This window comes from Physella acuta, unplaced genomic scaffold (assembly GCF_028476545.2).
Source record: "Physella acuta isolate Inbredline_101_S28 unplaced genomic scaffold, ASM2847654v3 ptg000405l, whole genome shotgun sequence".
NCBI classification, from domain to species: Eukaryota; Metazoa; Mollusca; class Gastropoda; family Physidae; genus Physella; species Physella acuta.
The window spans coordinates 959,711-980,503 of NW_026731924.1; the positions used below are offsets into that span (position 1 = coordinate 959,711).

The 20,793-nt window shown below is 40.4% G+C and overlaps 1 protein-coding gene across 3 annotated transcripts; it reads left to right on the plus strand.

Annotated features, from left to right (window-relative positions):
* The first annotated feature begins 714 nt into the window (after window positions 1-714).
* On the plus strand, window positions 715-20,779 carry LOC131942435 (kelch-like protein 18). 3 transcript variants are annotated; one of them, XM_059302327.1, is made up of 10 exons: window positions 715-756; window positions 1,647-1,797; window positions 2,961-3,099; window positions 5,172-5,436; window positions 7,188-7,345; window positions 8,230-8,580; window positions 11,871-12,099; window positions 14,811-14,951; window positions 16,677-16,869; window positions 17,719-20,779. In XM_059302327.1, the coding sequence occupies exons 2-10, from the start codon at window positions 1,763-1,765 to the stop codon at window positions 17,939-17,941; spliced, it is 1,734 nt and encodes a 577-aa protein (XP_059158310.1). In that variant the 5' UTR covers window positions 715-756; window positions 1,647-1,762; the 3' UTR covers window positions 17,942-20,779. The 3 variants fall into 3 exon arrangements, with proteins under 3 accessions (XP_059158310.1, XP_059158309.1, XP_059158311.1); XM_059302326.1 differs by lacking the exon at window positions 715-756 and adding an exon at window positions 806-875; XM_059302328.1 differs by lacking the exon at window positions 715-756 and adding an exon at window positions 808-875 and having other exon boundaries at window positions 1,647-1,825.
* The last annotated feature ends 14 nt before the right edge of the window (window positions 20,780-20,793 follow it).

Consider the following 20,793-nt stretch of genomic DNA (forward strand, 5'->3'; position numbering starts at 1 on the left):
TAATAATCCAGCGTCCCACATCTCTATTTCATTTCTATTTCACTTATGATCTCATTCTCTCCCTCTTTCCCCGTGGACTTAACACCATCACCTGCTTAGTGATTTTTACAAGGTTTGATTTAACTTGCTTCTTTTGTCTGTCTCCATAGATCGGAACCCCCCCCCCCCCCCTTAGGCCTATCTGTGTGGTGGATCCAGTGCCGGCGCCAGGTTATTTTATTTAGCGCCCTAGGCAAAACTGATTAAAAGCGCACCCCCCCCCCGCGCAATTTTTTTCGTGACCCCGTATTATCAGAGGGGTAGCGACCCTTCCCGTCGCCCGGGGACAAACTTTCGATTTGCACCCCCCTCAAACTTTTAATTTGTTTTTTCCAACCCATTTTGGCGTCCCCCTACGGACAGCGCCCTAGGCGACCGCCTAGTTCGTCTTATAGGTAGCGCCGGCCCTGGGTGGATCAATAAATAACAATATTATTATTAGATTAATACGCTAAATTCTTATTTCTAGACTATTTCTGTTCACCAAAATTGAACGAAACAATGGATATGAAGTTCGCACGGATGCATAAAATTTAGTATTTTCTAAATAGATCTAGACTCTAGATCTAGATCTAGATCTAGATCTAGATAACCAGTTTACTTTTATTTTTAGAAAGTTTTATTTTTATAAGCAGCAGTTTTTCCTGTTGAAATAGAGTTGTGCTTCGGCTTACACATAAACAAATCGCAAACGACTCAAATGTCTAACATTTCAAAGCACGTTATTTTTTTTATTAATTTTTTTTGTAACTTAAAAAATATTAATAGTGAATACCAACATAGATCTTGTAGGGCTAGATGTAATCTAGAATCTAGATGTACTTATTACTAGAAGGGTAAAGCGTCAATTAATAATTTAGCGTCGGAAATTATCCAGTAATGAGTTGATATTCTCAAAATTCTGGGGTAATCTATCGTTTTAGGTACGTAAAATCGCCCGCGACTAGATCTAGTAATGTACGAAAAAGTTACCTCATCGTCAAGGCCTTTAATAGAAGTTTATTGTGATATATTTGTGTCAAATATTATAAATAAATGAATAATAAACATAAATCAATGGCTAAATATATCAAACTTTAAACAGCAGTGTTTGCTAGCAGGATTTGCTATATAAAAAGCGGCAATCTGAAAGTTAGAGTGGCTTCCCCTGAATCTTGCGCTATAAGTTTACAGTACAAAAAAATAAACAAGATGGCTGCTAAAGTAAATGAGCATGGTTGCATCTGTTGGAAACATCGCTAGTCTTCATTTATTACTGAAAATTCAATTGTTTAAAAACAGGCACATAAATGAAACATGGGAACATTTTTGTATTTTTCAAAACTTAAATCCTTCTCAAAATGTGAAATAATTATAAAAATTTAAGGAGTCACCTGTTTTTCACATTACTAGTCGCGGGCAATTTTACGTACCTAAAACAATAGATTACCGTATTCTGGTAATCTTAGATTTAGATTACTAAGATTAGTTACTTAGAATCCAGATCTAGTAGTTAGTTAGTCTCTTAGACCTTAGATCTAGTAATCTATCGTTTTAGGTACCTAAATTCGCCCGCGACTAGTAATGTGAAAAACAGGTGACTCCTTAAATTTTAATAATTATTTCAGGATGATATTTTGAGTCGTCCCTTTGAATCCCGGTCAGAACGGCTTCCCCCGTTTCTATCTGACAACTAGCGTAACAATGATGTAACGTTACTAAAAATAGCAGAGAAAATTGTCGCATGGTACCTCATGCAGGAAATGGATTTTGGAAAAAGTAAACAGCATTAATGTAGTTAATCATGGTAAATATCTTAAACATATATTAATCTAGGAACTGTCAGGCGCTTTTGCGTGGTGGTCGGTTGTTTTTTTGTTGTAGTTCAGTTTTTCTGAAGTGCTCTACAAGAAATGCTTGTATTAATTAGAACTACATATCTCGCAAATTTTTCTGGCATTTTAAGGCATAGTATCCATTTCCTTAGCATCTCGCATTAAAATGATGAGATTTTGAGAGATTAGCAGTGTTTTTTCATTTGTCATATATAGGACCCTCAAAATAAACTTAAAAAACAGGTAAAAAAACAAAGCGTGATGCTGGATTACGCATAAAACCTCTTGATTTTGATAAATCTAGATTGATAATTTTTGCCCGATTATAATAAATCCTCTATATTTCGGATGTGATGAAGGACTGAGGTGTAATACGGTGAAAATTGTTAAAATTTCAAGTGATTTTTGTGCACGTTTACAATACTTTCTCTATACTTCGTATATACGAGAAAGTAAAAAACAAAGAAATGAATTAAAATAATTAAATGACATAAGGAAGGCGTCAACAAAAACTCAAACGCAAAACTCGCAATTTCACCCATCCACTTTAAACAGTCATTAAAAATTATACTAGAAAATCTCATTTTGTTAATTTCCTTACTAATTTTGACTTTATAATTCTATGGCGGTCGCGGGTTACTTACTTTTTAGTAAAGGGGGTCTCCTCTTAAAAAAGTTTGGGAATCCATGCCAAATAATATTGACCATAATGTCAGATTTGTTACGTTTCACTTTTTGGCTATTGAAGTTTTTAAAAACTGAATGATCATGTTTTCTAATTTATAATGGAATAGGATTAATTAGGGAATAATTTAATATAAAATTGAATGAGTCAGGCTAATAAATATGGGTCTATCTATAAACATTGCAATTTCGTGGCCAATTCAATATCAAACGTACTAGAATTCACTTTTAAGAACAGTGTTTCAGACAAAGTCATCTTTCTAAAAAATTATGAGAATAGTTTCCTATAAGAATTTTCTATTTCTTTGTGTGTTGTTTTGATTTTTGCTGTTTAATAAGTTTGCCTTGTTTAATAAGTGTATTAGAGTCTGTTTCATGTCTTCCCATTTGATGTGAGCTCCAATCTTCCATCCTTTGTTGCAGGAAGATGATTGAGTCCCGGGTATTTCATATCCAAAATCAAGCTAACACAGCCTTCAGTGTTATGCAAGAGCTTCGAATCAATCAGCAGCTTTGTGACATTGTACTTTGTGTGGGTGGAGCCAAGTATTCAGCACACCGTGTAAGTACTGTGTGGGTGGAGCACACCGTGTAAGTACTGTGTGGGTGGAGCACACTGTGTAAGTACTGTGGGTGGAGCACACTGTGTAAGTACTGTGTGGGTGGAGCGCACTGTAAGTACTGTGTGGGTGGAGCACACCGTGTAAGTACTGTGTGGGTGGAGCACACTGTGTAAGTACTGTGGGTGGAGCACACTGTGTAAGTACTGTGTGGGTGGAGCGCACTGTAAGTACTGTGTGGGTGGAGCACACTGTGTAAGTACTGTGTGGGTGGAGCACACTGTGTAAGTACTGTGTGGGTGGAGCACACTGTGTAAGTACTGTGTGGGTGGAGCACACTGTGTAAGTACTGTGTGGGTGGAGCACACTGTGTAAGTACTGTGTGGGTGGAGCACACTGTGTAAGTACTGTGTGGGTGGAGCACACTGTGTAAGTACTGTGTGGGTGGAGCACACTGTGTAAGTACTGTGTGGGTGGAGCACACTGTGTAAGTACTGTGTGGGTGGAGCGCACTGTGTAAGTACTGTGTGGGTGGAGCGCACTGTAAGTACTGTGTGGGTGGAGCACACTGTGTAAGTACTGTGTGGGTGGAGCACACTGTAAGTACTGTGTGGGTGGAGCACACTGTGTAAGTACTGTGTGGGTGGAGCACACTGTGTAAGTACTGTGTGGGTGGAGCACACTGTGTAAGTACTGTGTGGGTGGAGCACACTGTGTAAGTACTGTGTGGGTGGAGCACACTGTGTAAGTACTGTGTGGGTGGAGCACACTGTGTAAGTACTGTGTGGGTGGTGCACACTGTGTAAGTACTGTGTGGGTGGAGCACACTGTAAGTACTGTGTGGGTGGAGCACACTGTAAGTACTGTGTGGGTGGAGCACACTGTAAGTACTGTGTGGGTGGAGCACACTGTAAGTACTGTGTGGGTGGAGCACACTGTAAGTACTGTGTGGGTGGAGCACACTGTAAGTACTGTGTGGGTGGAGCACACTGTGTAAGTACTGTGTGGGTGGAGCACACTGTGTAAGTACTGTGTGGGTGGAGCACACTGTGTAAGTACTGTGTGGGTGGAGCACACTGTGTAAGTACTGTGTGGGTGGAGCACACCGTGTAAGTACTGTGTGGGTGGAGCCAAGTATTCAGCACACTGTGTAAGTACTGTGTGGGTGGAGCACACCGTGTAAGTACTGTGTGGGTGGAGCCAAGTATTCAGCACACTGTGTAAGTACTGTGTGGGTGGAGCACACTGTGTAAGTACTGTGTGGGTGGAGCCAAGTATTCAGCACACTGTGTAAGTACTGTGTGGGTGGAGCACACCGTGTAAGTACTGTGTGGGTGGAGCCAAGTATTCAGCACACTGTGTAAGTACTGTGTGGGTGGAGCACACTGTGTAAGTACTGTGTGGGTGGAGCACACCGTGTAAGTACTGTGTGGGTGGAGCACACTGTGTAAGTACTGTGGGTGGAGCACACTGTGTAAGTACTGTGTGGGTGGAGCACACTGTGTAAGTACTGTGTGGGTGGAGCACACCGTGTAAGTACTGTGTGGGTGGAGCCAAGTATTCAGCACACTGTGTAAGTACTGTGTGGGTGGAGCACACCGTGTAAGTACTGTGTGGGTGGAGCCAAGTATTCAGCACACTGTGTAAGTACTGTGTGGGTGGAGCACACTGTGTAAGTACTGTGTGGGTGGAGCACACTGTGTAAGTACTGTGTGGGTGGAGCACACTGTAAGTACTGTGTGGGTGGAGCACACTGTGTAAGTACTGTGTGGGTGGAGCAGATTGGGTGTATGACAGCAGATTGGGTGTATGACAGCAGATTGGGTGTATGACAGCAGATTGGGTGTATGACAGCAGATTGGGTGTATGACAGCAGATTGGGTGTATGACAGCAGATTGGGTGTATGACAGCAGTGTACATATTACTATCTTCAGTATTCATTCATGCAGTTTTTAATTTTCAGTACTAGTATGATTATTGAATGAATCAAATGAGTCAGCTGAAAGTTAAGCTGCATGAGAGCACTAGTAGAAGGTGCATTCTGATGTGTCTGAAATGGTTGTTATCTGACAGGTTGTGCTGGCTGGCTGCAGCCCTTATCTGCGTGCAATGTTTACCAATGGAATGCTGGAGTCTGAACGGGAACATGTTGAGCTGCATGGCATAGAAGCGCCAACAATGAGTCTTCTCTTAGACTTCATGTACACTTGCTGTATTGAGGTGACAGTAGATAACGTGCAAGCTGTACTACAGGGTGCAAGCATGCTTGGACTACATGCATTACGTACAATGTGCGCACACTTCCTTCAGAATCAACTCACAGCCTCTAATTGCTTAGGTAATAATAAACATCACAATCAGGGTTGTATGTAGTACTGTCCTAGAGTTGTATGTAGTGCTGTCCTAGGGTTGTATGTAGTGCTGTCCTAGGGTTATATGTAGTGCTGTCCTAGGGTTGTATGTGCTGTATTAAGGTTGTATGTAGTGCTGTCCTAGGGTTGTATGTAGTGCTGTCCTAGGGTTGTATGTAGTCTGTCCTAGGGTTGTATGTAGTGCTGTCCTAGGGTTGTATGTAGTGCTGTCCTAGGGTTGTATGTAGTGCTGTCCTAGGGTTGTATGTAGTGCTGTCCTAGGGTTGTATGTAGTGCTGTCCTAGGGTTGTATGTAGTGCTGTCCTAGGGTTGTATGTAGTGCTGTCCTAGGGTTGTATGTAGTGCTGTCCTAGGGTTGTATGTAGTGCTGTCCTAGGGTTGTATGTAGTTAGGGTTGTATGTAGTGCTGTCCTAGGGTTGTATGTAGTGCTGTCCTAGGGTTGTATGTGCTGTATTAGAGTTGTATGTAGTGCTGTCCTAGGGTTGTATGTAGTGCTGTCCTAGGGTTGTATGTAGTGCTGTCCTAGGGTTGTATGTAGTGCTGTCCTAGGGTAGTATGTAGTGCTGTCCTAGGGTTGTATGTAGTTAGGGTTGTATGTAGTGCTGTCCTAGGGTTGTATGTAGTGCTGTCCTAGGGTTGTATGTAGTGCTGTCCTAGGGTTGTATGTAGTGCTGTCCTAGGGTTGTATGTGCTGTATTAGAGTTGTATTTGTATGTAGTGCTGTCCTAGGGTTGTATGTAGTGCTGTCCTAGGGTTGTATGTAGTGCTGTCCTAGGGTTGTATGTAGTGCTGTCCTAGGGTTGTATGTAGTTAGGGTTGTATGTAGTGCTGTCCTAGGGTTGTATGTAGTGCTGTCCTAGGGTTGTATGTAGTGCTGTCCTAGGGTTGTATGTAGTTAGGGTTGTATGTAGTGCTGTCCTAGGGTTGTATGTAGTGCTGTCCTAGGGTTGTATGTAGTGCTGTCCTAGGGTTGTATGTAGTGCTGTCCTAGGGTTGTATGTAGTGCTGTCCTAGGGTTGTATGTAGTGCTGTCCTAGGGTTGTATGTAGTGCTGTCCTAGGGTTGTATGTAGTCTGTCCTAGGGTTGTATGTAGTGCTGTCCTAGGGTTGTATGTAGTGCTGTCCTAGGGTTGTATGTAGTGCTGTCCTAGGGTTGTATGTAGTGCTGTCCTAGGGTTGTATGTAGTCTGTCCTAGGGTTGTATGTAGTGCTGTCCTAGGGTTGTATGTAGTGCTGTCCTAGGGTTGTATGTAGTGCTGTCCTAGGGTTGTATGTAGTTAGGGTTGTATGTAGTGCTGTCCTAGGGTTGTAGGTAGTCTGTCCTAGGGTTGTATGTAGTGCTGTCCTAGGGTTGTATGTAGTTAGGGTTGTATGTAGTGCTGTCCTAGGGTTGTAGGTAGTCTGTCCTAGGGTTGTATGTAGTGCTGTCCTAGGGTTGTATGTAGTGCTGTCCTAGGGTTGTATGTAGTGCTGTCCTAGGGTTGTATGTAGTGCTGTCCTAGGGTTGTATGTAGTGCTGTCCTAGGGTTGTAGGTAGTCTGTCCTAGGGTTGTATGTAGTTAGGGTTGTATGTAGTGCTGTCCTAGGGTTGTAGGTAGTCTGTCCTAGGGTTGTATGTAGTGCTGTCCTAGGGTTGTAGGTAGTCTGTCCTAGGGTTGTATGTAGTTAGGGTTGTACTAGAGTGATTCAGATGACAGATCAATCCTCTTTCTTCAGGTATCCATTATTTTGCTGATGTCTATTCCTGTACAGAGCTAGAGGCCGTGGCTCGCCAGTTTATTTATCAAAACTTTTTGGATGTCATTAGGATGGAAGAATTTTTTGACCTGCCTGAAGATCGTTTACTTAGTTTGTTAAAGTCTGATAAACTTCAGGTACATCTTAATGCTAGTATTCTATAGCCTTTAGTTTTTTAATGTATTTGCTACTTACTGCATACATTACTTTCTACTGGGTCAGTTGTTGTTATGTTTCCCACGGGAGAAATTTGACAGGCACAAATGTACAAACGTTATTAATTATTTTAATTAAAATTAAAATTTATCCTCAAACCTGAATTGTGACAAAATGTCTGGTTAAGTATAAAAAAATGTGAGGTGAAGTGTCATATAGACACAATGTCGGGTAAAATGTGATGAAATTTGTAGTGAAGTATCACAAAATGCAGGTGCTTGTAGCCTTTGAAGGTCTCACAGCTGACCCAAATATGAGCACAAATTAAGCTTACGAGCCGGCCCGCGGCATAACATACGCCGCAATTTAGTTGTTGTTTTTTCTACTTTTCAGTAATTCATAATTTGTGAATTCGACAGTACCAACGCTGACACTGAAAATATTTCTTTAAAACACTATAAGTAGCATGTTAAGGACCATACCCCCCCCCCCCTTACGTTTAAAATCGTTTCAAACTAAATTATCTGCCCCTATAGCCGTCACTAAACCCAACTCCACGAAGGTAAACATAGCGTGAACCACAGCTCACTAAGACAATGTAGGGGTGGGGATGGTAGGGAGCGCATTTACAGCTTGTTTTCTAGCGTCTCCCAGAAGAGAATTATATATATAGATTATGAATTTGTATTTGTTAGATATCTAACAAATTTTTAAAGTTGCTAGCAACTCTTGAGAATTCTCACATTATATTTAGTGAGTGGGAATAGAGTAGAAGTGTTTTAGCATAATGCTACCATAGAAACATGGAAGGTTAGGGTTAGCTCTGGATTAGTTAGAGCCCTGCATTTTTAAACTTATGTCTCAGGTGATGAGTGAGAACCAGGTTTTTGAGGCAGCGTGCTCCTGGCTGCAGTATGATCCTGGAAAACGCTTGGATAGAGCCTGCTTCATCCTACAGAACATTCGACTTGCCTTATTGGAGCGCCACTTTCTGGAGAATGTGGTGCTCAAATCAGAATATTTCCGTACTTGTCCCAAGTGTCAGCTGCTCATCAGCAAAGCCATTCGTATGAAACAGGACAGCAGCGAACTAGAGACAGTTACACCACGTGCCCAGCCACCATGTATTTATGTCATGGGTGGCCGTAACAGCACAGACAGCCAGTTAAAGAGTACAGAGAGATACGACTTCCTAGTTGACCAGTGGATACATATGGTTGGTTCAAATTTGTTTTTATTGGCCAGTGGATACATATGGTTGGTTCACATTTGTTTTTATTGGCCAGTGGATACATATGGTTGGTTCAAATTTGTTTTTATTGGCAGGTGGATACATATGGTTGGTTCAAATTTGTTCAACTGTGCTTTATTGGCCAGTGGATACATATGGTTGGTTCAAATTTGTTTTTATTGGCCAGTGGATACATATGGTTGGTTCAAATTTGTTTTTATTGGCCAGTGGATACATATGGTTGGTTCAAATTTGTTTTTATTGGCCAGTGGATACATATGGTTGGTTCAAATTTGTTTTTATTGGCCAGTGGATACATATGGTTGGTTCAAATTTGTTTTTATTGGCCAGTGGATACATATGGTTAGTTCAAATTTGTTTTTATTGGCCAGTGGATACATATGGTTGGTTCAAATTTGTTTTTATTGGCCAGTGGATACATATGGTTGGTTCAAATTTGTTTTTATTGGCCAGTGGATAAATATGGTTGGTTCAAATTTGTTTTTATTGGCCAGTGGATACATATGGTTGGTTCAAATTTGTTTTTATTGGCCAGTGGATACATATGGTTGGTTCAAATTTGTTTTTATTGGCCAGTGGATACATATGGTTGGTTCAAATTTGTTCAACTGTGCTTTATTGGCCAGTGGATACATATGGTTGGTTCAAATTTGTTTTTATTGGCCAGTGGATACATATGGTTGGTTCAAATTTGTTTTTATTGGCCAGTGGATACGTATGGTTGGTTCAAATTTGTTTTTATTGACCAGTGGATACATATGGTTGGTTCAAATTTGTTTTTATTGGCCAGTGGATACATATGGTTGGTTCAAATTTGTTTTTATTGGCAAGTGGATACATATGGTTGGTTCAAATTTGTTTTTATTGGCAAGTGGATACATATGGTTGGTTCAAATTTGTTTTTATTGGCAAGTGGATACATATGGTTGGTTCAAATTTGTTTTTATTGGCCAGTGGATACATATGGTTGGTTCAAATTTGTTTTTATTGGCCAGTGGATACATATGGTTGGTTCAAATTTGTTTTTATTGGCCAGTGGATACATATGGTTGGTTCAAATTTGTTTTTATTGGCAAGTGGATACATATGGTTGGTTCAAATTTGTTTTTATTGGCCAGTGGATACATATGGTTGGTTCAAATTTGTTTTTATTGGCCAGTGGATACATATGGTTGGTTCAAATTTGTTCAACTGTGCTTTATTGGCCAGTGGATACATATGGTTGGTTCAAATTTGTTTTTATTGGCCAGTGGATACATATGGTTGGTTCAAATTTGTTTTTATTGGCCAGTGGATACATATGGTTGGTTCAAATTTGTTTTTATTGGCCAGTGGATACATATGGTTGGTTCAAATTTGTTTTTATTGGCCAGTGGATACATATGGTTGGTTCAAATTTGTTCAACTGTGCTTTATTGGCCAGTGGATACATATGGTTGGTTCAAATTTGTTTTTATTGGCCAGTGGATACATATGGTTGGTTCAAATTTGTTTTTATTGGCCAGTGGATACATATGGTTGGTTCAAATTTGTTTTTATTGGCCAGTGGATACATATGGTTGGTTCAAATTTGTTTTTATTGGCCAGTGGATACATATGGTTGGTTCAAATTTGTTTTTATTGGCAAGTGGATACATATGGTTGGTTCAAATTTGTTTTTATTGGCAAGTGGATACATATGGTTGGTTCAAATTTGTTTTTATTGGCCAGTGGATACATATGGTTGGTTCAAATTTGTTTTTATTGGCCAGTGGATACATATGGTTGGTTCAAATTTGTTCAACTGTGCTTTATTGGCCAGTGGATACATATGGTTGATTCAAATTTGTTTTTATTGGCCAGTGGATACATATGGTTGGTTCAAATTTGTTTTTATTGGCAAGTGGATACATATGGTTGGTTCAAATTTGTTTTTATTGGCCAGTGGATACATATGGTTGGTTCAAATTTGTTTTTATTGGCCAGTGGATACATATGGTTGGTTCAAATTTGTTTTTATTGGCAAGTGGATACATATGGTTGGTTCAAATTTGTTTTTATTGGCAAGTGGATACATATGGTTGGTTCAAATTTGTTTTTATTGGCAAGTGGATACATATGGTTGGTTCAAATTTGTTTTTATTGGCCAGTGGATACATATGGTTGGTTCAAATTTGTTTTTATTGGCAAGTGGATACATATGGTTGGTTCAAATTTGTTTTTATTGGCAAGTGGATACATATGGTTGGTTCAAATTTGTTTTTATTGGCAAGTGGATACATATGGTTGGTTCAAATTTGTTTTTATTGGCAAGTGGATACATATGGTTGGTTCAAATTTGTTTTTATTGGCCAGTGGATACATATGGTTGGTTCAAATTTGTTTTTATTGGCCAGTGGATACATATGGTTGGTTCAAATTTGTTTTTATTGGCCAGTGGATACATATGGTTGGTTCAAATTTGTTTTTATTGGCAAGTGGATACATATGGTTGGTTCAAATTTGTTTTTATTGGCCAGTGGATACATATGGTTGGTTCAAATTTGTTTTTATTGGCCAGTGGATACATATGGTTGGTTCAAATTTGTTCAACTGTGCTTTATTGGCCAGTGGATACATATGGTTGGTTCAAATTTGTTTTTATTGGCCAGTGGATACATATGGTTGGTTCAAATTTGTTTTTATTGGCCAGTGGATACATATGGTTGGTTCAAATTTGTTTTTATTGGCCAGTGGATACATATGGTTGGTTCAAATTTGTTTTTATTGGCCAGTGGATACATATGGTTGGTTCAAATTTGTTTTTATTTGCCAGTGGATACATATGGTTGGTTCAAATTTGTTTTTATTGGCCAGTGGATACATATGGTTGGTTCAAATTTGTTTTTATTGGCCAGTGGATACATATGGTTGGTTCAAATTTGTTTTTATTGGCCAGTGGATACATATTTCTGTTTGTTAACAGCCATGTTTTGTTGACAGCTATGTATGTTGTTTACAGCCATGTATGTATGTTGTTGACAGCCATGTATGTTGTTGACAGCCATGTATGTTGTTGACAGCCATGTATGTATGTTGTTGACAGCCATGTATGTATGTTGACAGCCATGTATGTATGTTGACAGCCATGTATGTATGTTGTTGACAGCCATGTATGTATGTTGACAGCCATGTATGTTGTTGACAGCCCTGTATGTATGTTGTTGACAGCCATGTATGTATGTTGTTGACAGCTATGTATGTTGTTGACAGCTATGTATGTATGTTGTTGACAGCCACCTATGAACATAGCAAGAACAGCTGTGGGATCAGCCAGTCTGGATGGTGTGTTGTATGCTGTGGGGGGTGAGTGTGCACTGGCTGACACACAGGATGACACACTTTACCTGCACTGTGTTGAAATGTACGACCCTGTACGTAAACGCTGGGAACACAAACCTAACATGAAACTTGCCAGGTCATTTGTAGCTGTGGCTGCTGTTGGGGGTTATTTATATGCTATAGGTAAGTGGCTCACATGTCATGTAGAGGTGAGTGGCTCACATGTCATCTAGAGGTAAGTGGCTCACATGTCATCTAGAGGTGAGTGGCTCACATGTCATCTAGAGGTAAGTGGCTCACATGTCATCTAGAGGTAAGTGGCTCACATGTCATCTAGAGGTAAGTGGATCACATGTCATGTAGAGGTAAGTGGCTCACATGTCATCTAGAGGTGAGTGGCTCACATGTCATGTAGAGGTAAGTGGCTCACATGTCATCTAGAGGTGAGTGACTCATGTGTCATCTAGAGGTGAGTGGCTCACATGTCATCTAGAGGTGAGTGGCTCACTTGTCATGTAGAGGTGAGTGGCTCACATGTCATCTAGAGGTGAGTGGCTCACTTGTCATCTAGAGGTGAGTGGCTCATGTGTCATCTAGAGGTGAGTGGCTCTAATGTCGTTTAGAGGAAAGTGGCTCACATGTCATCTAGAGGTAAGTGGATCACATGTCATGTAGAGGTAAGTGGCTCACATGTCATCTAGAGGTGAGTGGCTCACATGTCATGTAGAGGTAAGTGGCTCACATGTCATCTAGAGGTGAGTGGCTCACATGTCATCTAGAGGTGAGTGGCTCACATGTCATGTAGAGGTGAGTGGCTCATGTGTCATCTAGAGGTGAGTGGCTCACATGTCATCTAGAGGTGAGTGGCTCACATGTCATGTAGAGGTGAGTGGCTCACATGTCATGTAGAGGTGAGTGACTCGTGTCATCTAGAGGTGAGTGGCTCACATGTCATCTAGAGGTGAGTGACTCGTGTCATCTAGAGGTGAGTGGCTCACATGTCATCTAGAGGTGAGTGACTCATGTGTCATCCAGAGGTGAGTGGCTCTCACGTCATCTAGAGGTGAGTGGCTCTCACGTCATCTAGAGGTGAGTGGCTCACATGTCATGTAGAGGTGAGTGGCTCACATGTCATCTAGAGGTGAGTGACTCATGTGTCATCTAGAGGTGAGTGGCTCACATGTCATGTAGAGGTGAGTGGCTCATGTGTCATCTAGAGGTGAGTGGCTCACATGTCATCTAGAGGTGAGTGGCTCACATGTCATGTAGAGGTGAGTGGCTCACATGTCATGTAGAGGTGAGTGACTCGTGTCATCTAGAGGTGAGTGGCTCACATGTCATCTAGAGGTGAGTGACTCGTGTCATCTAGAGGTGAGTGGCTCACATGTCATCTAGAGGTGAGTGACTCATGTGTCATCCAGAGGTGAGTGGCTCTCACGTCATCTAGAGGTGAGTGGCTCTCACGTCATCTAGAGGTGAGTGGCTCACATGTCATGTAGAGGTGAGTGGCTCACATGTCATCTAGAGGTGAGTGACTCATGTGTCATCTAGAGGTGAGTGGCTCACATGTCATCTAGAGGTGAGTGGCTCACATGTCATCTAGAGGTGAGTGGCTCACTTGTCATCTAGAGGTGAGTGGCTCACATGTCATCTAGAGGTGAGTGGCTCACATGTCATCTAGAGGTGAGTGGCTCATGTGTCATCTAGAGGTGAGTGGCTCATGTGTCATCTAGAGGTGAGTGGCTCACTTGTCATGTAGAGGTGAGTGGCTCACATGTCATCTAGAGGTGAGTGGCTCACATGTCATGTAGAGGTGAGTGGCTCATGTGTCATCTAGAGGTGAGTGGCTCACATGTCATCTAGAGGTAAGTGGCTCACATGTCATCTTGTGGTGAGTGGCTCACATGTCATCTAGAGGTGAGTGGCTTAAGTCTCATCTAGAGGTGAGTGACTCACATGTCGACTAGTGGGTCATGTGTAAACTAGTGGGTCATATGTAAGCTAGTTTGTCATGTGTAAGCTAGTGGGTCATATGTAAGCTAGTTTGTCATGTGTAAACTAGTGGGTCATATGTAAGCTAGTTTGTCATGTGTAAGCTAGTGGGTCATGTGTAAGCTATAGCTTAGTGGGTCATGTGTAAGCTATAGGTTAGTGGGTCATGTGTAAGCTAGTATCTCATCTGTAAGCTAGTGGGTCATGTTTAAGCTATAGGTTAGTGGGTCATGTGTAAGGTAGTAGGTCATGTGTAAGCTAGTGGGTCATGTGTAAGGTAGTGGGTCATGTGTAAGCTTTAGGTTAGTGGGTAAGTAAGGTAGTGGGTCATGTGTAAGCTGTAGGTTAGTGGGTCATGTGTAAGCTAGTGGGTCATGTGTAAGGCAGTGGGTCATGTGTAATTAGTGAGTCATGTGTAAGCTGTAGGCTAGTGGGTCATGTGTAAGCTGTAGGCTAGTGCAGGGGTCTCCATCCTCTCATCCGGCCCGCGGAGATCTTTTTGTCCACGGAAAAAACGTTTGTTGGTGATGGCTGAGGAACTTTGCCCAGAAAAATCAAAGACATGCCTGGAACTAACTGGCCCCCAAACTGAAAATTGATAGTTAATGCGGCCCTCGGGCTGAAAAGTGGGTCATGTGTAAGGCAGTGGGTCATGTTTAGGCTAGTGGGTCATGTGTAAGCTGTAGGCTAGTGGGTCATGTGTACGCTAGTAAGTCATGTTTAGGTTAGTGGGTCATGTGTAAGATAGTGGGTCATGTGTAAGCTAGTGGGTCATGTGTAAGCTATAGGTTAGTGGGTCATGTGTAAGATAGTGGGTCATGTGTAAGCTAGTGGGTCATGTGTAAGCTGTATGTAGTGGGTAGATTTGTGTCAGATAAGGCTTGACAAATGCAACATTTCAGGTGGTGAAGACAGAGCGGGCAGCTACAATATCGTGGAGCGTTATGATCCCAAGGTAGAGACGTGGACACTGGTCAGTTGTATGAAACGTAGGAGGGCTGGTGCAGGGGTCACTGTCTGTGATGGAAAAATTTATGTCGCAGGTACAAGATTTTTTCTAGGTTAAAGCTCTATTCTATGTAACATAGATAATATATCTTGCCCTGTTGGTATCTCTAGTATATCATATCCCAGGTGGTATCTCTAGTGTATCATATCCCAGGTGGTATCTCTAGTGTATCATATCCCAGGTGGTATCTCTAGTGTATTATATCCCAGGTGGTATCTCTAGTATATCTTGCCCAGGTGGTATCTCTAGTGTATCTTGCCCAGGTGGTATCTCTAGTGTATTATATCCCAGGTGGTATCTCTAGTATATCTTGCCCAGGTGGTATCTCTAGTATATCTTGCCCAGGTGGTATCTCTAGTATATCATATCCCAGGTGGTATCTCTAGTGTATCATATCCCAGGTGGTATCTCTAGTGTATCATATCCCAGGTGGTATCTCTAGTGTATCATATCCCAGGTGGTATCTCTAGTGTATCATATCCCAGGTGGTATCTCTAGTGTATCATATCCCAGGTGGTATCTCTAATATATCTTGCCCAGGTGGTATCTCTAGTGTATCATATCCCAGGTGGTATCTCTAGTGTATCATATCCCAGGTGGTATCTCTAGTATATCTTGCCCAGGTGGTATCTCTAGTGTATTATATCCCAGGTGGTATCTCTAGTGTATCATATCCCAGGTGGTATCTCTAGTGTATCATATCCCAGGTGGTATCTCTAGTGTATCATATCCCAGGTGGTATCTCTAGTATATCTTGCCCAGGTGGTATCTCTAGTGTATTATATCCCAGGTGGTATCTCTAGTGTATCTTGCCCAGGTGGTATCTCTAGTGTATTATATCCCAGGTGGTATCTCTAGTATATCTTGCCCAGGTGGTATCTCTAGTGTATTATATCCCAGGTGGTATCTCTAGTGTATCATATCGCAGGTGGTATCTCTAGTGTATTATATCCCAGGTGGTATCTCTAGTGTATTATATATATCCCAGGTGGTATCTCTAGTATATGTTGCCCATGTGGTATCTCTAGTGTATTATATCCCAGGTGGTATCTCTAGTGTATTATATATATCCCAGGTGGTATCTCTAGTATATCTTGCCCAGGTGGTATCTCTAGTGTATCTTGCCCAGGTGGTATCTCTAGTGTATCTTGCCCAGGTGGTATCTCTAGTATATGTTGCCCAGGTGGTATCTCTAGTGTATTATATCCCAGGTGGTATCTCTAGTATATCTTTATGTACAGATGACACTGTAAATTATTTGTTCTGTCCAGGTGGTTATGATAAAGGTCCTCATATGTACAGATGACACTGTAAATTATTTGTTCTGTCCAGGTGGTTATGATAAAGGTCCTCATATGGACAGATGACATTGTAAATTATTTGTTCTGTCCAGGTGGTTATGATAAAGGTCCTCATATGTACAGATGACACTGTAAATGATTTGTTCTGTCCAGGTGGTTATGATAAAGGTCCTCATATGTACAGATGACACTGTAAATTATTTGTTCTGTCCAGGTGGTTATGATAAAGGTCCTCATATGTACAGATGACACTGTAAATTATTTGTTCTGTCCAGGTGGTTATGATAAAGGTCCTCATATGGACAGATGACACTGTAAATTATTTGTTCTGTCCAGGTGGTTATGATAAAGGTCCTCATATGTACAGATGACACTGTAAATTATTTGTTCTGTCCAGGTGGTTATGATAAAGGTCCTCATATGTACAGATGACACTGTAAATTATTTGTTCTGTCCAGGTGGTTATGATAAAGGTCCTCATATGGACAGAGCAAGCATGGAGGTGTATGACCCAGATAGCGGAGACTGGACATTTGCACCAGAAATGGAGAAAGCCTGCTCTGGACTTTCTATGGTCACACTTGACCATTTAATTTATGCCTTTGGTGGTCGATACCGACATATAGACCAGTACTTTGATTTAGTTGAAAGGTAAGAGAGAAGGCAACTTGCCACACCTCAATTTGCCATAATTTGGATTAGTGTGGGTGGCCAACTTTGCCATAATTTGGATTAGCGTGGGTGGCCAACTTTGCCATAATTTGGTTTAATAAGAGCGGCCAACTTTGCCATAATTTGGTTTAGTAAGAGCGGCCGACTTTGCCATAATTTGGTTTAGTAAGGGCGGCCAACTTTGCCATAATTTGGTTTAGTAAGGGCGGCCAACTTTGCCATAATTTGGTTTAGTAAGGGCGGCCAACTTTGCCATAATTTGGTTTAGTAAGGGCGGCTAACTTTGCCATAATTTGGTTTAGTAAGGGCGGCCAACTTTGCCATAATTTGGTTTAGTAAGGGCGGCCAACTTTGCCATAATTTGGTTTAGTAAGGGCGGCCAACTTTGCCATAATTTGGTTTAGTAAGGGCGGCCAACTTTGCCATAATTTGGTCTATTAAGGGTGTAAGGGTTATTTTCTTTACCCAGAGTGAGTCTGGCTACTTTGTATTTGATTCAGATACAATACCATGACCCGCTTATACTTTGTATTTGATTCAGATACAATACTGTGACTTGCCTATACTTTGTATTTGATTCAGATACAATACTGTGACTTGCCTATACTTTGTATTTGATTCAGATACAATACTGTGACTTGCCTATACTTTGTATTTGATTCAGATACAATACTGTGACTTGCCTATACTTTGTATTTGATTCAGATACAATACTGTGACTTGCCTATACTTTGTATTTGATTCAGATACAATACTGTGACTTGCCTATACTTTGTATTTGATTCAGATACAATACTGTGACTTGCCTATACTTTGTATTTGATTCAGATACAATACTGTGACCCGCCAGTGGACCACCATCACACCTATGACAACCCCCCGCGCATGGTTTGGTATAGCTGTCTTTGACAACAGAATCTATGTGTGCGGGGGTTTTGATGGCAACTCAAGACTTCGCCACTGTGAAATGTATGACCCTGAGTCAGACACTTGGACTGTGATATGTGGCATGAAGATTGGCCGAGCAGGGTGTGGGGCCACTGTTGTATGAAGATTGGCAGGGTGTGGGGCCACTGTTGTATGTAGATTGGCAGGGTGTGGGGCCACTGTTGTATGAAGATTGGGCTGGCAGGGTGTGGGGCCACTGTTGTATGAAGATTGGGCTGGCAGGGTGTGGGGCCACTGTTGTATGTAGATTGGCAGGGTGTGGGGCCACTGTTGTATGAAGATTGGCAGGGTGTGGGGCCACTGTTATATGTAGATTTGCCAGGGGGGTGGGGAGATTGGGCCATTGTTGTATAACTTGTTCTTTGTATACTTGTAAATATCTAACTGATGAGTTGCTTAGATTCACAGTTCTCAAACTATTGAAAGCCTGACATTATTGGTTCTTGTCATTTGTTCATGTCATACTGGTCTCCTATCTCAGACATTCTACTTGTCTACTGTCCTGTTCAATGTCCTACTTGTCTACTGTCCTGTTCAATGTCCTACTTGTCTACTGTCCTGTTCAATGTCCTACTTGTCTACTGTCCTGTTCAATGTCCTACTTGTCTACTGTCCTGTTCAATGTCCTACTTGTCTACTGTCCTGTTCAATGTCCTACTTGTCTACTGTCCTGTTCAATGTCCTACTTGTCTACTGTCCTGTTCAATGTCCTACTTGTCTACTGTCCTGTTCAATGTCCTACTTGTCTACTGTCCTGTTCAATGTCCTACTTGTCTACTGTCCTGTTCAATGTCCTACTTGTCTACTGTCCTGTTCAATGTCCTACTTGTCTACTGTCCTGTTCAATGTCCTACTTGTCTACTGTCCTGTTCAATGTCCTACTTGTCTACTGTCCTGTTCAATGTCCTACTTGTCTACTGTCCTGTTCAATGTCCTACTTATCTACTGTCCTGTTTAATGTCCTATTAGAGATGGTGAAACAGCTTTGACTCAACCATTTCAGTATTTTATTTCCCCTGAATTTTTATTTCAACTCTTGTCATGATTAACTAAGTGAAACTTAAAGAAGTGAATGGTTTCAATGTTAGTGAAACTTAAAGAAGTGAATGGTTTCAATGTTAGTGAAACTTTAGAAAGTGAATGGTTTCAATGTTAGTGAAACTTTAAGAAGTGAATGGTTTCAATGTTAGTGAAACTTTAAGAAGTGAATGGTTTCAATGTTAGTGAAACTTAAAGAAGTGAATGGTTTCAATGTTAGTGAAACTTAAAGAAGTGAATGGTTTCAATGTTAGTGAAACTTTAGAAAGTGAATGGTTTCAATGTTAGTGAAACTTTAAGAAGTGAATGGTTTCAATGTTAGTGAAACTTTAAGAAGTGAATGGTTTCAATGTTAGTGAAACTTTAAGAAGTGAATGGTTTCAATGTTAGTGAAACTTTAAGAAGTGAATGGTTTCAATGTTAGTGAAACTTTTGTAAGTGAATGGTTTCAATGTTAGTGAAACTTTAGAAAGTGAATGTTTTCAATGTTAGTGAAACTTAAAGAAGTGAATGGTTTCAATGTTAGTGAAACTTAAAGAAGTGAATGGTTTCAATGTTAGTGAAACTTTAGAAAGTGAATGGTTTCAATGTTAGTGAAACTTTAAGAAGTGAATGGTTTCAATGTTAGTGAAACTTTAAGAAGTGAATGGTTTCAATGTTAGTGAAACTTTAAGAAGTGAATGGTTTCAATGTTAGTGAAACTTTAAGAAGTGAATGGTTTCAATGTTAGTGAAACTTTTGTAAGTGAATGGTTTCAATGTTAGTGAAACTTTAGAAAGTGAATGTTTTCAATGTTAGTGAAACTTTAAGAAGTGAATGGTTTCAATGTTAGTGAAACTTTAAGAAGTGAATGGTTTCAATGTTAGTGAAACTTTAAGAAGTGAATGGTTTCAATGTGTACCAGGAAAAAAAATCTCAGTGGTTGCTGTAATAGTCCTTCTATTGTTTTGATTTTTTTTGTTCTACTGTTGTTTTGATTTTTAAAAAAAATTGTTGGTTTTTCTCCTTTTAAGAAGTAAAGGGTTAGCAAGATAGAAAACTTGTACAAAATTTAGTTCTGGACTGGTCTCTTTTTTCAAAAGAATAATTCAATATTTGAATTGAAATGCTGATATTAAAAATGTACATTTGTTTCTGTATTAATTGTATGAGTTGATCCCATGTTTTGTGTATACTGCAGTCAGAAGTAATTTGCATTTATTTTTGTGATATTCACTGCCAGCAGAGGTGTACATTGTTACAGTCTTACTTGTCAAGTTTTGTACACAGGTCTCAATTGACAAGTTTCTTATATAGGTACAGCAGTCTCACACGACTATAAAAATCCAAGAAATGTATAAGAATTATTGTGCAATATGGTATGATTGGATGCAAATATGCCAGAAAGAAATCAACTGTGTATTTAAAATTCTTGTTTTACCCAGTAGATATAAATGAGATTGTAATTTGTGTCAAACTTTTTTGTTTTAATGGAAATATTCCTTCTTTTTTTTGTAACAATCTTTTTAAGTGCACACATTTTTGTAAGTAAATGATTTGTAAAATGGATGTTAATAAGGAATACCATGGTGTGATGAGTGGAAGCCTTTTTCTCTAATCAAATGATCTGACTCGTTCCTAAATGGCCAGGTTTATATGGGAAATATTTCATTCCAAAACTAATGTTCCCACTGCCAGGGAGGAATTACATTTGCCCCCTTTAAGTCTAGAAAACAAGCATGAGCTTACTGGGCAGAAAACTTGGGACAGCTGTCTCAAGCTATCCCCCATTGCTGTGGTTGTCCAAATGTGAGTAGTTTATTTTTTAGCTCTTCAGATTAATTTATCTGCTTTTGGATTGTTTGAAGTATGCAGGATTTTTATGTCTTTGTAAAATTGCATAATAAAAGTGTTTAATTTTTCATTTTCTTGTTTAAA

Coding starts and splice junctions, on each gene's coding strand:
- LOC131942435 (XM_059302327.1), top strand. CDS start 1,763: ATGGTACCTCATGCAGGAAATGGATTTTGGAAAAA. Junction 1,798..2,960: donor GGAAATGGATTTTGGAAAAA/GTAAACAGCATT, acceptor CCTTTGTTGCAG/GAAGATGATTGAGTCCCGGG. Junction 7,346..8,229: donor TAAAGTCTGATAAACTTCAG/GTACATCTTAAT, acceptor CTTATGTCTCAG/GTGATGAGTGAGAACCAGGT.